Source organism: Andrographis paniculata, unplaced genomic scaffold (genome assembly GCF_009805555.1).
Source record: "Andrographis paniculata isolate CXL003 unplaced genomic scaffold, ASM980555v1 Contig62END, whole genome shotgun sequence".
Classification (NCBI taxonomy): Eukaryota; Viridiplantae; Streptophyta; class Magnoliopsida; order Lamiales; family Acanthaceae; genus Andrographis; species Andrographis paniculata.
The window spans coordinates 1,621,368-1,638,870 of record NW_026137598.1 but is presented as its reverse complement, the minus strand read 5'-3'; the positions used below and the strand labels follow the sequence as shown (position 1 = coordinate 1,638,870).

Below are 17,503 nucleotides of genomic sequence, written 5' to 3'. Positions count from 1 at the left end.
ATTTACCTTTAAAAAAAATTGGTTGCTACAAAAATAAAATAAAATAAATAAATAAATTTTTAAATTAATTGTCAAAAAAACCTATTTCAAGAATTAACAATTCGCTAAATAGAATTTAAAATAAACTGCTCATTAACATAGCAAAGGGAAAAAAGAAATTTATCAAAGAATTTCAATTATAACCATTAAATAACTTTTAAGAAACAAAAAAGACTAAACAACATAAGCATTGTGATATGCCATGTGGGAGAAAAGAATAAGCTAGAAATAGCACCATAAAAAGAATATCAAACTTATATTGGAAAATATAGCACATATGGATTTAGATTAGAAATTTGCCCAAAAGCTAATTAAATTTAGAGTAGTTCCTTCAATGCAAGTGTGAGGTAGAAACAGTATAATGATGTATACTCAAAATATGGTCTGGTATTAATACATGTATAGTATGTGCTTATGAGTTTGAAGGTCTTTGTATTTCTTTGCAAGACAATAATTATAGAAAAAAATTTGTGTTGTTTTTAACAAATACAAAATTTGTACAAATTACATTTAATTTGGATTTAAAACGGGTCATATTCTCTATTTGGATCTTTTGATTCTCTTCCTTGGTCGATTTATTTTCCGACTTGGATTTGAATGGCTCTTTGATCCAAAGGGATTTAGTATTCAATTTGGTTTTGCCGACTTTTAAAGGGTTTTGGTCTCCGTATGGGCGATTTTGATCATCGTCTTTGGATTTGATATCTTCTTTGGACGATCCGAATCTTTGATCTTTGAGGAGAAGGATTTGGTGCTCTATAAAGATTTTGGCGACGTATCCATTTGACTTTTGGATCAAAGAGGGCTGGGTTAATACTTTTGATGAAAAACGCGACAAACGTCTTGAAACTTTATGATGGACTTTGAAGGCTCTTCCTTGTCTTTGACAGATCCTTTAATGAGTTTTGGAGCTTTGATCCTTTCTCCGGCTTGAACATACGACGAAGAATATTAACTTCATCGATTTGTCAACCAATATTGGATCATTTGTCCAAATCAATGACTTTTCGACGAAGAACGCTTCGAAGGACACGAAAAATAATGAAAACATTGCAAAGTGTCTAGAATGACTTACCCTTGCGTGAGTCTTCAAAATGGACTTCGGTGTGTCAAATGAATTAACCAAGACTCCTATTTATAGGGAGGGGTGGCATTGGTTTTCTTTTTGGATGGTATCACATGACGCGATTTGATTGGCTGATGAGAAGATTTTGTAATCATTCATTTCTCGTCAAACGTCATTTTCCATTTTTGAAAGATTTGATTGCACACATTTCTTTCTCATAAATATTTTTATATTATTTTATTTCTCGAAAGATATTAATTATAATATTTTCTTTATTAACAAGATTTATTTAATTTATTGTCAAATTTATTATGGCTATATATATGCACATCATATTTGTACGATATCTTCCATTTTAAGCAGATTTTGCATTAATTGTTGATATATATTGTACAAAAATCAACATATATGTATAATTAAATATCATATATTTAGTTTATTGAAATTTTATTTTTTCTCCAAAATTGATTAGTAAATATTTTGAATTGGAATAACTATATAATTTGATATAAATAGGAGTTGACGTGATATTTTGAATGTAAAATTAATATTTTGTATAATATAAAATATAAAAAGTAGGTATTTGATTTGTTTTTTTTTTTAGTCCAGAAAAATGCAAATGGCGCATAGGTTGATGCAAACGGCATCGGCATGCAGAAGTCACCTAGACAAATGTAAAAGTCGTCCAAACTAACGCAAAAGTCACCCTGAGTTGATGTAGGCGTCGCCCGGACTAATGGCCGGGGTGCTCGGACAGATTGTAAGGGCGCCCAGATAAAGTGCACGCGTGTCAGACTTATTTCAAAAGATATTTTCCAAAAGAGTAAGGTATTTTCACATGGCTCGAGTATGTTTTCAAATATCTAAACGTGTGTTTAAAAGGAGTCTTGACATATCAAATAGTTTTTTGAAAGTATAGGAGTATTTTCATATTTTCAAAAGCCTGGACTTATTTTCAAAAATATTAGATAATGAAGGACACCTTTATTAAAAATATTATATTTATTATAAAATTTTGATCTAATTTAGAAAATTAGATGACATCCAAATTTAGATATAAAAAATAACTAAAAAATAATTATATTTATTTTTTATCGAAGAGTTACATTTCTTCGTATTGTTTCTCTTCATATTGTTAGTAGAATAAAATGTTGCGTCGATCCATAAGCACCATTTAAATTCTATAAATAGACATTCGTTTGAACTAAGAATTTTCCACTTACACATGCTAAGAGCTAGCTTGATCTAAAAGGTTATTAAGTTTTAATGTAAAATATTAAATTTAACAATTATTTTATTCAAAAAATAGATAAATAAACAAACCATAATTACTTAAATTTTTATTTATTATAGATCCATTTTATTGTATTATCGTTATTATTTCTTAAAAGTTCAATCCAATTAATACCAAACTAATCATTATACACTTACCGAGCAAAAAAGAACAAATATTTACTTTCCATGCTAATTTTCATTTGTAACCAAAGACAATTCTTTCAAAACACGAAAAGATAACGACAAAGCAAAGCTAGAAACCAGAAACAGTAAGAAAATATTGAAGTAGATGATGATGATGATGATGATGATGAATGATTAATATAATAAGATTCATACAACTACTGTCTCCTGTTGCAAAAAGACCGTGTATTTGTATCTCTCTTTATTGTCAAAACTAACTAGCTAAATCAGCATCCATCAAATATAATCACATTTTTTTTTTTTTTTGGTATCAATAAATAAGTTAGTAGACAGACAGCAACTGCATACATAATCATAGAATCGAATCGAATCAAATAAGTTACCCAGACCAGAAATGACTGACTGATTGACGGGCATTCTATGGTAACTTGTCATCAATTATTCATTCATTCTCACAAAAGGCCAGTTCATAGATTTGGCTGTAGTCTTCAACAAAGTGTACCTCAAGCCCTTCCTTCACATTAGGTGCCAGCTCATCGTAATCTCTTCGGTTCGCTGAAGGAAATACTATGGTCTTCACCTCACTACGCCTTGCAGCGATTGTCTTTTCCTTAACCTGATTCAATAAATAAATAAATAACATGTCACCAATCAACAAAACTAATCATCTTCTAATAACATGATGAAGAAAGAATAAAACAAAATCAGATTACCGGTAAAACAACAAAAGGGCAAGATAAAAGTTGAATAATACTAATAATATGAAAATGGTATGTACCCACCCCGCCAATAGGCAGAATTTTCCTTGTTAGCGTGACTTCTCCAGTCATGGCAAGATCCGTCTTGACAGGTTTGTTCATAGCAAGAGACAGCAAGGATGTGACCATGGTGCAGCCAGCACTAGGACCGTCCTTAGGAGTGGCGCCAGCAGGTACATGAAGATGAACCTTGGAATTGGCGAAGAATTGATTCTCAGGATCCTTCTCCAGCAAGATGGCTCTGGCAACAGTGTAGGCAATCTGAGCACTTTCCTTCATGACATCCCCCAGTTGTCCGGTGAGATTAATGGCCCCTTTGCCTTCACCTTGCTCCACCTGAGTGGTTTCTATGTAGAGTGTTGATCCACCCATTGCAGTCCAAGCAAGACCCATTACAACTCCAACTGGAGTTTGGTCATATATTCGCTCAGCATGAAAAACGGGCTTCCCAACATAGTCAGCAAGGTTGGATGAGTCAACTAAAACCTTCTCCACCTTTTTAGCAGCTTCGGTTGTCTGATTTTTCTCAGCTTCCAGGGTATCCTGCCAAAATGACATAGATAGTGAGAACATATTATAGCAAGAAGATTTGTTTCATCGGCAGAAAATATAAGAGATGTTGAATTTTGAATACCTTTGGTGTATCAGATTCATTAATAGAAGTTGAGGTTTGATCCACCGAAGCGTTAACTATTTCAGCCTCCACAGCATTTTCGGATTCCGTTTTGTCAGTGCTTCCATGTGCAGATTCAGCACCTGCAGACTCAAAAACCAATTCTGTTTTTACCTCGTCAGATTGGACCGTTGCTTCACCAACTGCAGGATCAGGATAAACTCCCTGACGCACAAGATGAAGAGCAATCTGACAGACATAGTAGGAACAGAATTGTTATCAAGTAATAAATTATTAATATTATTATATGATGCAAGAATCGAAATTTAGCAAGGGCAAGGAGATAATTGTACTCAAAAAAGAGTTGTCAAGATTGAGAAACCTTTCGATATATCTTCTCAATTTGCTTTTGAAGATTTCGAACCCCTGCCTCTCTGCAATAATTTTCGATCAAAGCCAGAATTGCAGCATCTGTGACCTCAACCTGGACCATTAAAAGATAATGAGCAAGCATAGCAGCAATACACATTTCCTAATTGAACTTGATCATATCGATAAATCAATTAATTGATCAACATTAAGCAGAATGTCTCCAATGTGTTGAACAAGGCTGAGCAGCAAAAGAAAGAGGGCACAAATACCAGTTCAGGCTTGATACCACATGCTTCTCGAGTAGTTTTCTCCAAGTAATCGCGTGCAATATGCAATTTTTCATCAGTAATATACCCAGCAATAGATATAACCTCCATTCTATCTAAAAGTGGGTTGGGTATCATTTCAACAACATTTGCTGTGCAGACAAACAAAACCTGCGAAGAGTAAGAACAAATCCCAGGATGTGCAGATTAGAAAGAGAATCAACAGAGGAAATCCAAATTCCAACCTGTGTAAAGGAACCGATATACATGGATTAACTTGAGACAAATATACAATCTCTGGAAACATAGTTCAACAAGGACGTCTATTATCAGGCCCAGTATCAGAAGCTTTTATATTTACAAACAGCGCGTACCATGACCGATGCAAGTTATAGGTAATATGGGAAGTCTTATTACTTTAATTTATTTTTATTTTTTTCCTCATGACAACTTATAGGCAGTCCAGATATAACCAGTATTTTCAAGCAGAGACTCCAGAACAACCTAGGAGTTGCAATTCTTTCATAACTTACAAACAAGTACCCCCATATCTATCGTCACTGAATAGGATATAACCTTCTGTAATACCATCTACCATAATATCAGCAACGTACAAACCTTGGACAAATCGATTGTAACATCAAGATAGTGGTCTAGAAAGTTCGCATTCTGCTCTGGGTCCAGGAGTTCCAACATTGCACTTGCAGGATCACCTGCATGTCCCCTTCCCAACTGATTACAGACAATCATTATTCAAGAATGTCATTAAAGCTGGTCGAATGAAATTAGTTATAAGAAACACTATGTTCCATATAAAAATAAAAAATAAAAATAACAAAAAAGAACCAGATATATACCTTGTCTATCTCATCAATCAGAACAAGAGGATTTGCAGTACCCACACTTTTCAAACACTGCACCATCTTCCCAGGCATAGCACCTATATAGGTCCGACGATGCCCCTGCAGTGTATTGCATTCAATAGTTACAAATGCATATCCCAATTACAAAGCTTCATCATTATCTTGTGCAAATTGAAATTTGAAAGGGAGAGGGTAAAAAAATAAAAACAACACCGTCTAGTTTGGAAATTGGGTCTATGATCACGAACTACCAACAGACTAAATAGTATTGTGCCCCTTTAAAATTTAGGTTTCAAGTAAAACCACCTAATAATAGATAAAATATAATAATGAAATTCAAAATAATCAGGTAATAACACTGTTACAGGTGTACCCTTTGTTTTATTGAATCAAATCTAATATATTACCAGAAATTTAAAAATATACTCCCTCCGTCCATTTTTTAATGTCCTAAGTGATATTTACACGTTTTTTTAGGTAATTAGTTTTTTGTTGTAAATTGACAAAATAGCTCTTTATTTTGTGTATAGATATAAAAAAGATAAATAAAGTAAGGGTAAAAAGGTAATTCTATGTATAAAACTAGAAATAGGACAATCATTTTTTGGCGTTCCAAATAGGAAAGTAGGACATTAGTTTGTGGACGGAGGGAGTATAACCTACCTTGATTTCAGCAACATCAGACAAACCTCCAACTGAAAACCGGTAAAATTTACGATTCAATGCCCGAGCAATGGAACGGCCAATGCTTGTCTTGCCCACTCCAGGAGGACCAGAGAGGCATATTATTTTCCCTTTAAGTGATTAAGGTAATCAAAGTAAGAGGTTAGTAACAAATATTGCAGATTTCCATTTTGCAAGCATGTACATCACCACATGTACTAACAGAAATATTCATGCAAGGATAAGAATAATAGCCAGGTGTTTATTAGATTGCATATCAAGCATGGCTAGCAAACCCATCATATCAAGAGAGCAGGAAAGCCAATTTCGACAGTGTCAGATACATTAGATCTTTTCATAATTACAATTACACATATGATGCAAACATAAGAAAAAAGAAACAACCACATACTGTCAAAGTTCAAGGCTATCCTAGAGCAAGTCTATTATTCAATCTATGTCAAGTAAGGTTTATGACCATTTTCTATTTTAAGGTAGAAATCACAAGTTCCTTGGTTCAAAGTTTGGTGGCATTTAAGAACCACAGAAAATCAAAGAAACAATAATATTCAAACACAAGAAAGTATGAACAATAAGCACTATTTTCAACATAAAATTCTCTTGGGTCCAAAAGTTGAAGAATTTTAAATATATATACACTCAGACACACACAAAAAAAAAAAAAAAAACATCTGAGTGAAAGATACCAAAAGAAGAATGGACCCAAATTCATCTTTATTTCCTATTAATTTTCTGTCTACAAAAATAAATAAATAAATAAGAAATATCAGGAAGAATAAAATAAAAAATATGATCTGAATCACCCAAATGTCTTTCTTGCATCAGTATTGTGTCCACATGAATAAAGGACACACTCATGCAACCAATATGGAAGGGATAGTTTTTAAGGCAGTAAACATCAGTAATAGAACTTCATTAGCAGAGTTGAAAACATTAAACATAGATTTCCAAAGCAGCTGCATGCCAAACCTTGTGATGTTCCTCTGAGTCTTCCAACCGCTATGAACTCCAATATCCTTTCTTTCACATCTGTCAACCCATAATGGTCTTCATCTAAAATTTTTTGGGCTTGAGTTACATCAAAGTTTTCATTGCTGAAAAATTAAGAAGATAAATAAATAAATACCAGGAATATCCGTAATTCATTATGCAGTCAACACTTCCTTAGCAGGCTATATTTAGGACCGCACAGAACCAGAAAATTGTTTGGTAGTGTTAGGCTCCATAAAATTTCACCCTTAAAAGTCCCAAATTGCCCGGGAAAAACTATCAACATTAGTTTTATGAGAGAAAAATATTACCAACACAAAGATAGGAAAACTGTCACCACACTAATCTTGCGGGGATAGGCTATCACATTCTCATTTAAGCCAACAAGCAACAAACTTACGAATCAATTCAAGTACCACAACTATTGAAATTTGTAAGGATGGAAGTAGCATCGGGTAAAATATATAAACACCAGGCAGAAGATAATGGAATTGCATACCTGTATTCTCCCCATGGTAAAGCAGTCAACCAATCAAGATAATTGCGTGTTACATTAAATTCACTTGAACTTGCTTCCAATAATTGCAATTTTGTTAGCTCCTCTTCTATGACTTGCAAAACATGAGCTGGGATTTTTTCTTTCTTTGGATCAATTCTCTCTCTGAACTTTGCTGCAGTGAATGGGAGAAGCAAACAATGAACAAGAAACATACTATATGACTAAGTATAACAATTCTAAAGGACTTGTAGTATGAAAATTGAAGAAGTCATATTGTACAGTATAAGCTACCCACATCAGCAAGAAAAATTTAGCTGCAATAGAGCCTTTATATCCGTATGTTAGCTTGTAAGACAAAAGTACATTAGAATATTTTCATCAGGTTCCTGATATGGAAAATCTGTTTTTCAAAGAATCCTGGAGTATGTATAACATAACTACATAATGATGCATCTAAAAAGAAAGTGATACAGTTGTCACAGCTCTCCAAGGACCACAAAATTCGTAGACAAAAGCACGCTCTAGTGGCAAAGTCTACACAACAGGATATAAAATCTTAAGCATATATTTCAAATGAATGTCACATCTTTAGCAGTTACAAGGGCAATATAAAAAGAAAAAATAAATAAACACAAGTAATCATGCTTCAACAAAAATTGTTGTAGTAAAAGCAATCTGGTGAAGGAAAGCATACCAGACAAAGCAGTTTTGTCATCAGTCTCCAATCCCAATTCCTGTGTTAACATAGATCAATTGTCAACCTAATTCCAAATCAAGGGCAACGCTAATCACAAGATAAAACAAACTGCTTCATGATCCAAGTAAGGTGAAATAACAATCAAATACTACTTACCTTCTTTATGGCTTTAAGTTGTTCATTCAACAAGTATCGACGTTGTTCGCCGCTTATCTTTTCTTCAATCGCCTTGGCTATAGATTCCTAAGTACAATCAAAAGCAGGGAAATTTGATCAATCATATATGAGGATATAAAGTTTTGAAATCTAGCAAATTATAAAAAACCACACCTGGATTTTGCTAATCTCCATCTCTTTCTTCACCAACTCCAAGGTGAGTTTTAGCCTTTTGTGCACCTGAATGTATAGAGATGTTGGCCTCAAATATGTGAAATCTATAGCACTTTCAGCCATCAAAGAAATTATTCAAATTGTAGCGATAAGGACATGCTGGAATGGAAAGCTTGAAGTAACTGTCCAACAGGCAATTAGTTGTTTTTTTCCCTCTAACCACCTCGAGAACACAAACATATTGGTAGTGATTTATTTTAAACCCAAAATGTGGGTACTTTATAGGTTTTTGATATGGTAAACAGGAATCTAGATTATTTGAAACCCTTCAACCAACTTTGGGAGCTTGTAAGAATTATAGTATGCTTCTGTCAATTAAGAATGTAAGTCCTTTTCACCTTGTTAAAAAGAGATCCTGAGCTCCATTTAGAAACCAATTGGCAATAAGAGGAGTTGTTCTTCAACCTTATAAACAAGGATGAAATCCATCTCAAAACTGAATCCTAACCGGAATCAATATCATACCCAACACAAGCACCTATGACTCTGATACCATGCTAAAAAGGAATTCGGGGGCTCCATCTCAAAACCAATTGTCCATGAAAGGAGTTGTCCTTCACCCTTATAAACAAAGAGAGCTCCCAACATCCATCCAATGCGGGACACTTAACACACCTTAATTCAGAAACTAATCTAGTAACAGGAAATAATAGACCAAGGGAAAAATATGCACTTGGAAAAGGAAGATACTTTGGTAATAGCAAGTCACCTAGTTTCCTTAACAGTGTGATAATAATAGGGTGTGTTTGTTTCTAAATTTTTGGTTGATTTCCACTATTTAAAAAAAAAAAATTCTCCAAAAACATCAAATCTAACACCTATTTTTTTCTTTTTATGTTATATTAAAAATCAATTTTGCATTGAAAATATCACATCAACGCCTATCCATATCACATCAAAAAACTAAACCAATTCAAAATTTTACTATTCAAATCAAAACCCAAAATCCAAACCACCAAACAAACACATAATGTGTCATAAACTACTTACATCAAGTTCTTCAAGCACTTGCTGGCATTGTGACTTGTTTGCACCAGATATTGCAGCCCCAAAATCTGCCACTCTTGGATATGTAAAATCACCTATATGCTGCACTCACAATGAGATGGAAATAAGCACTTCAGCCTAGTTTTATGCATGAATACACAACTTCTTTCTGTAGGAAGCACTAAACACCTAACTCAAGCACTAGATGGCTCTGTCAGCATGTACTATCTATCCCGTCACGAGCAAAAAACTTCATGGGATAAAAAACAGTGCAAGCAAATCCCCAAGATTGAAATATTAATAGTATCTTTTATAAGCATATTGACATCACATCAGATCTTTTCCAAACATAAATCAATTGGTCTACAAGTATAACTTGTTTTATTTGACATAAAATTATCCATAAAAAAACATGTAATGAAGGTTTATCAAAGGCTTCAAATGATCCTCAAATGGTCGCTTTCAAATCACTAACAATGCATTTCTACATATTCAAGAAAGATGCAAACACCTAAAGAGAGAGATATGATAAGACCTGGGTATAGGTTTGTGCATGATCTCGCCAGAGGTGGCTTGTCTTTAGCACATCTCTTAAAGTTGATATAACTTCAAATGATGTAGCCTTGAGAATGTCATCATCCTTATCATATGGTTTTTCCTGAAAAACAATGATCAAACATAGAAAGTCGAGGACAGTAATGCAAATCCACAGATAATGAAGGTACGAGGCGTATGAAAAAATATGCATACCTTGAGGTGATCAACCTTGACGGTTAGAGGATCTTCACCAACCTGCGTTATAAAATTGACTTAATTGATCCAAGTCTGCTTGATTAAATATCGATATAATGCTAAATATTTACAAATTAATGTATGGGGAAAAATTACATAATATAATCTTTCTGCAAACCAAAAAAAAACGAACCTGCCACTCACCATTTCCGTTATTCGAAGACGTCTGTGACCTATTAGAACAACTTGATCTCCTTGGATGCTTGTAATCTGCCTCATCAAGTCATTTGATAATTTTAAAGCATTTTTTTGTAAACTATTACATGAGAGCAGTAGAAAATGTTACCTGAGCTAGTGTACCAACTTCATGAAGGCGATTTAATAAATCTTTTCCTTTAAGATCATATATATTTTTCTCTATCTCTGAACCGTCAGTCCCTTCCTCATCTTTAACAAGGAAGGCACCAGTATAAGGGGCTTGCCTTTTTTTACTATCTTCTAAAGCTGCTCGCAATTTTTCATTCTGAAAAAATAATAAAATAAATTAAATTAAAAATAAAACCTAGAAATTCAGATTTGTGCCACCGGACCCGCCACAGAGCAGAAGCTTCTGTTACCTTAATCTATTACCAAGCAAAGAATAGACAGACATCTAATGTATAAAAAGATCCCATACATATCAAACTCAGAAACAGGAGACAATAGGAAACAAATAACTATGAAGCAACAACATATGTGCAGGAAAAGGTTGAATTTAGGGTCTGATATTGTACAGCATAACCAACAATGTATTCTATTACCAAACCATATGTATATTTATTGGACCAAAAAAGGGACGCCTGAGAAAAATCACAAGCACATAACTAATAATACTCCATAACAAAAAAAAAAACTATATGGAATTACCATAAATCAAATTCACCACTGTATGGAAGTGCAAAATTGTAAGAAGCCATACCTTAACATAAATTGGCATATAGAATCCAGGAAATAATGGTCTGTGTGTTAATGGCAATGCTATAACCTGTCCATTAAGAAAAAAAAAGAAACTAAGTCTCAAGACGCAGCACAAGCAAATAGAGACCAGAAAACACTGTTTGCGAAACTGGAAGTTGAGCTTTAATTAACCAAAACATGCACCTTTTGAAATAACTAAGAAGAAATTTAAATATACAACACAAATATAAAGCATACATTATCCTACTAGATGGAATAAATTCAGTCACTTGAAAAGGGGTTATAGGATGATATAGACTTAAAGATCTCATTCGATATTAAAAATATCCACATAGAGATACTAGGGTGATTAAGAAAATTACATGCATGTTCACATAAAATATGTACGAAATTTATTACTCTAGTCATCATTGATTTTCAAATCACTTAAAATAAGGTTTGTTGCTTGATATTTGACTATTCTTCACAAAATTATCATCTAACTAGAAAAATATAAAGAGATTATGCAAGCATATGGATAAAAACAACTTATTAACCTTCTATAGAATTAGAATTTTCTGAGATATCTACTGAAAACTTATAGTCATAGTATGAATCTTAATATTATAGAAATTTTCACGGAAGCTTTAGTTCAGTATGATTTGATGGTTGGTGAACAACTAAATTTTCAATTGGAAGTAAATAGGTATTCAAGCATATGTTTTGAATTAAAATAAATATTTATAGGTAATTTTCAATGAAAAATAGGCGGTAATTGTTAAGTGTAGGCTTCTTCAAAGGTAGTTACCCTACTTGTAAAAAGTGCCTCCTCATATTACAATAATAAGATAAATTCTTGGTTGCCCCTGTGGAATAGGTCGATAGCCCTTATCGGCCCGTAATCTTTTGTGTTATGTATTTTTTATTTGTGTGAGTTAATCTTAACAAATGGTATCAGAGCGACCTATTCACACGAGCCACAGACTTGTTTGTTCAAAACAGTCACCGCAGATAGTGAGAAAAGATTGTCAGAAATGTCAAAACGCACCAGACCAGTCAGCGTCAGACCTATCAGAACATGTCAGAACCGTCAGCATCAGACTTGTCAAAACAGTTCCACAGTATTCCCGGATCATCAGCAACACGCTGCAGATCCGACCCGACACACCCTGCAAACTGTTGAATTCACAGTTGCATGATTAAATCATGTATGGGGATGGAAAAACCAAAATTGTTAAATTTGATGGACAAGATTTCGGTTGGTGGAAGATGCAACTCGAGAATTTGCTTTTCCGGAAGGATCTGGATTTGCCCTTGACCAGAAGAAAATCCGAGAAGATAAACGCCAACAAATCCAACATTCTAAAGGAGAATATTGCATATGGGTTGATGAAAATGTTGACAACCATGTCTGATTCAAACAAGGTATTTCTGAAAAAATAGTTAGTGAATACCAAAAGGAAAGAAGATGCATATGTTACTTCGCATATAAATGAATTTAATACTATAATATCCCGGTTGTTGTCGGTGGATATTAAGTTTGACGGTGAAGTTCAGGCGTTGCTCTTGTTATTCTCATTACTTCAAAGTTGGTCAGGAACAGCCACAGCCGTTAGTAGTTCAGCTAGAACTTCTAAACTCGCCTTTAAAGGCATTTGTGACTTAATTATAGGAAAGGATATACGAAGACGAAATTCTGATGAAACTTCAAGCGCCTTGTTGAGCAATGAAATGAGAGGTAGAAAGAAAAAAAGAGAAGAGGAATGACAGAGGATGAACAAATTCCAGAAAGATGAGTCACTTATAGCCAAGAAAGGACATTCAATGTTGTAATTGCAAAAAGTATACTTTAGAAATAAGTGCACAAAACCGCCAGAAAAAAAGGAGGTGAATGTCACTAGACAGCTCAAACCATGCACTCATCTTCTGTGTTGAGAATTCAACCGAGTCGTGGATTATGGATTCGGGTGCATCATTCCATGCTACATTTAGCACGAAGACGATGAAGAATCTATGAACAGGTAACTTTGGTAAAGTTCGTTTGGCTAATAACGACTCTCTTGACATCACACGAATGGGTGACATAAATTTAAAGACCTTTTGAGGCACCATCTGGACGTTGAACAACGACAGGGTAATCCCTAATCTTAAGAAAATGCTCATTTCCATTTGGACGTTGGATGATCAGGGATATAATGTCATGTTTGGAGGAGGGCAATAGAGAGTTGTCAAAGGCTATCTCATAATCGTCGGTGATTTGGCCACATGAGCATAAAGGGAATAAAGATGTTTGTCGCCAGAGGAAAGCTTCTAAATCTAGAAAAGGTAGATTCCGACTTTTGTGAGCCCTACATGCTTGGCAAGAAAAAGAAAGACTATTTTGCAAAGACGGGGCAGACACTGAAAGCTCAGAAGTTGGAACTAGTTATGGTTCACTTTGATGTTTATGGACCAATACCAGTCTCTTCCTTTGACGGATCAAACTACTGTGTAACATTCACTGACGATTCAACACAAAAGGTGATCTATTTTCTTAAAAACAAGTCTGAAGTCTTTAGTACTTTTCAGAAATGGAAGATTGTTGTTGAATTAGAAACTAACTTGAAGGTGAAGTGCTTGAAATCGGATAATGGACGTGAATACAATAGCACAGAGTTCACCAAGTATTGTGTTGAACACGGGGTCCGGATGATCAAGACTGTCCTGAGCACTTCTACGCAGAACGGAGTGGCAGAAAGGATGAAGAGAACACTGAATGAGAGGGCCAAAGGCCTATGCAGTCAACACTGTTGTTTATCTTATCAACCGAGGACCGATGCAATCAACACTGATGCTTATTTTATCAACCGAAGACCATCAGTGCCATTGGGTTTAAAGATACTTTAAAAAGAGTGAAAAAGGGAAACAGTAAATATGAACACTTGAGAGTCTTCGAATGCAGTACTTATGATTTGACAAGAGATGGTGACAAGTTAGATATCAAAGCCAAAAAATACACCTTCAAGGGATATGAAGGAGACAACATTGCTACCGGCTTTGGGACTTTGAAAGCAGAAAGGTTGTCAGAAGCAAGCATGTGAGGTCTGAACTTCTCAAAGACAGAAGCACATAAAACTCAAAGGTTGCGAGAGAACAAGTCGAGTTTGACAGTGATGCTATTAGAACCGGAGAGTCGGTGGATCCTTAAAACAGTAGGAGTCAGAAGATTGAAACCAGTACTGACGAGTTTGAAGGAAATCAAAAGATTCTGTTCACACCAAAAGTTTAGAGGATGAAGGACCTCCGGGCTCCACCTTTACCGGTGCAACCGCGGCCTACCAAGTCACAGTAGGTCGGGAGATCCACTAGAGTCACCAAACCTCCAACGAGTTATGATCCTAGCGTCAACTATCTTCTTTTGACTAAAAGTGGTGAATCAAAAAGTTATCACGAAACAATCAAGCAAAAAGATTCATTTTAGTGGGAGCAGGCCATAAAAGAAAGATGAGTTCCTTGCATAAAAACAAGACCTGGATTTTGAGTAAACTTCATTTCGACAAGGAGTCACTTCAAAATACATAGGTATTCCAAATCAAGGATGAACATGATGGGTCAAAAATGTACAAAGCCGGCTTAGTGGTGAAAGGCTTTGTCACTTCTCCTGAGATAGCTATCTAAGCCGAGAAACACACCTTTGGGAAGCCACTTCAAGCTTACCAAAGATTAGTCTCTGAACAGACAAAGAAAAAGCATATATGGCTAAAGTTCCTTATGCATTTATAGTTGGCAGCCTCATGTATGCGATGGCGTACACGAGACCAAACATTACTCATGCAGTCGGGTTGTTAGTCGCTACATTTCAAATCCGGGGAAAAAACACTGGGATGCCATAAAAAAGATACTAAGGTATTTGAAGGGTACTTCCAAGTTGAAGTTTATGTTTCAGAGGCAAATATGTGATTTTCAGAGGGTATTTTGATGCTAATTTGGGTAGATGAAAAGAGACGCTTAAGAGCACTATACCTTCTTGGGAGAAACTGCAGTTAACTGGATGTCCAAACTTCAGAAAAGTTTGACACTTTCGACGACAGAAGCTAAGTATATGGAAATTGTTGTGGCTAGCAAAGAGTTAGTTTGGTTAAAGAACTTCCTCTTGGAGTTGGATAAAAGGCAGATAGATTAGTCATTACACTGTGACAATGAGAGTGCAATTAAACTTGTCAAGAATCCAGTCCATCATGGGAAAACGAAGCATATTGGGATGAGATATCACGATAAAGTTAAAGAACATCTCAGGCGCACGCTGGACAAGCTGAAATTATGCATGACTTCAGCTGGTCTTTATGAGAAATGATGAGAAGACCGGGGCAATCAAGTGAAGCTGGGGATTTTACGGCAGTACGGTCTCTAAATGGGAGATTGTTGAGTGTAGGCTTTCTTAGGGTAAGCTAACCCTAATGGGCTTATTGGAATTTTGGCCTAGACTAACCCTAATGTAGTCTATAATTCTATCTTTTGTACTTGGAAAAAAATGCCCATCCTCATATTACACTAATAAGATAAATTTTTGGTTACCCATGGACGTAGCTCGATAACCCTTCTCGGCCGAACCACGTAATCATTTGTGTTCTGTTTTTCTTATTTGTGTGTGTGTGAGTTAATCCAAACAATAATGTGATGTATCTAAGGAAGGAAAACTATGATAATTATTGCTATACACGTAAACCCACTACTAGTATATAATTTCAGCAAACTTCAAGTTGTCTTCAAATAAGATTGAAATCTGGGAAGTAGAAAAATTTTCCCACGGATGTTTCCCGTATCATAAGAGCTAATCAACAATCACTGTGTAGACAAAATACTCATACAGGGGAAGAAGAAACATGTGAAGTTAAATGGAGATAGATGAGTAACAAATGAATGGAAAAAAATCATGTATCTATAGTATATCTTGATAAAGCGCACGGAACAGATTCTTAACACCAGAAGACCATCTATAAAAATCCTCGGAATGCAGCCAACCCTCCACACAAACACTTTCAAAGACTGAATTTTTCTGAAAAAAAAAAAAAAAAAAAAAAACCAATGCAATTGATAAGGCCACTAAACTAAATTCCCCCGAAATCACTTACCGTTAAACAATCTTCGGGTCTAACCATAGTTGGCACAATTGCGGACGACGACTTGGAACCCGCTGCCTCATCGCCCTCCTCGACCCGTCTCGCTGATTCTACCGAATCGGACCCATCGGTCGAGTCGGAACAAAAGAACCTCCGTAAGGAATACCGGCTCGTATTATCCCGCGCTCGAGGAACACGGAACAATGGAGACGCGGGCACGGGCACATCAGCGAGGCGGAGTTGAGGCCGGAGCCAAGGGCGGGAATTGCACCTGGCGAGGACCTTCAACATTGGGGAAATAGAATAGGTGAGATAACAAACAGAAGATTGGGGATTTTGCGAAGGACTTAAAGGCAAGGAGTACAGAACGGCATGTAAAAGTAGTTTGAAGCTGCTTCGCTTCGATGATGCTTGGGGAAGAAGAAGCCGCAGACTGACTTTACGTTTCTCAGTTTTACTTCATTCTAACCCCTGCATAAACCCTTGCTCCGATTTCCTCTCTTTCAAGGGGTTATATCTATAATTTAGGAATTGTATCATATTATATTAATTATACTCCATTGAGTTTGTTTATTTTGTTTTCTTAATCTTACAATTATTTAGAAATATTATTTAAAAAAGAAATACACTATGGGTGTGAAAAAAATTCACATATTATTATTATTATTATTCTGTTTTTTAAAATAAAAATATTAAATTTCACATTAAAAACACATTATACAATTTAAAAATTTTACTATTCAAATATCAATTCAAATCTCAAATACACACGGATTTGTTTCTTTTGATTTGGTTTGAAAAATTTTGGTTTAGATTTGATATTAAATAATATATTCTAGAATATTTTATGAGAGAAAAAAAATATACTTTTTTCGAAAACGTAAAGTCCAAATAGTAAAATTATCGAATTTGGGTGGTAAAGAAACACACTCACTTTATCTATTTACAAAACAAAAAAAAGTCAATACTTTCCTACGATTCTTGTCTTTCATACATAGTTCGTCTAACATGACTTATTTTATCGAGCCTAATTTGCAAGTTATTAAGTTCGTCCGAAGATTTATTCAGAACTCATTTGTTTAGTAGCGACTGC

At 34.9% G+C, this 17,503-nt stretch overlaps 1 protein-coding gene across 1 annotated transcript; it reads right to left on the bottom strand.

Moving 5' to 3' along the window:
- Positions 1–2,674: 2,674 nt before the first annotated feature.
- LOC127260981 (lon protease homolog 1, mitochondrial-like) lies at positions 2,675–16,902 on the bottom strand. Its single transcript, XM_051289079.1, has 20 exons — positions 16,423–16,902; positions 11,334–11,399; positions 10,722–10,898; positions 10,580–10,645; positions 10,394–10,435; positions 10,179–10,301; positions 9,647–9,745; positions 8,597–8,662; positions 8,423–8,509; positions 8,264–8,303; positions 7,570–7,741; positions 7,050–7,174; positions 6,060–6,190; positions 5,391–5,495; positions 5,152–5,265; positions 4,537–4,704; positions 4,278–4,379; positions 3,917–4,144; positions 3,307–3,825; positions 2,675–3,140 (listed from the first exon to the last, which is right to left on the bottom strand). The coding sequence occupies exons 1-20, from the start codon at positions 16,699–16,701 to the stop codon at positions 2,967–2,969; spliced, it is 2,883 nt and encodes a 960-aa protein (XP_051145036.1). The 5' UTR covers positions 16,702–16,902; the 3' UTR covers positions 2,675–2,966.
- Positions 16,903–17,503: the final 601 nt, after the last annotated feature.

Coding starts and splice junctions, on each gene's coding strand:
- LOC127260981 (XM_051289079.1), bottom strand. CDS start 16,701: ATGTTGAAGGTCCTCGCCAGGTGCAATTCCCGCCCTTGGCTCCGGCCT. Junction 7,742..8,263: donor TGACAAAACTGCTTTGTCTG/GTATGCTTTCCT, acceptor CATTCACTGCAG/CAAAGTTCAGAGAGAGAATT. Junction 3,826..3,916: donor ATGAATCTGATACACCAAAG/GTATTCAAAATT, acceptor TCATTTTGGCAG/GATACCCTGGAAGCTGAGAA.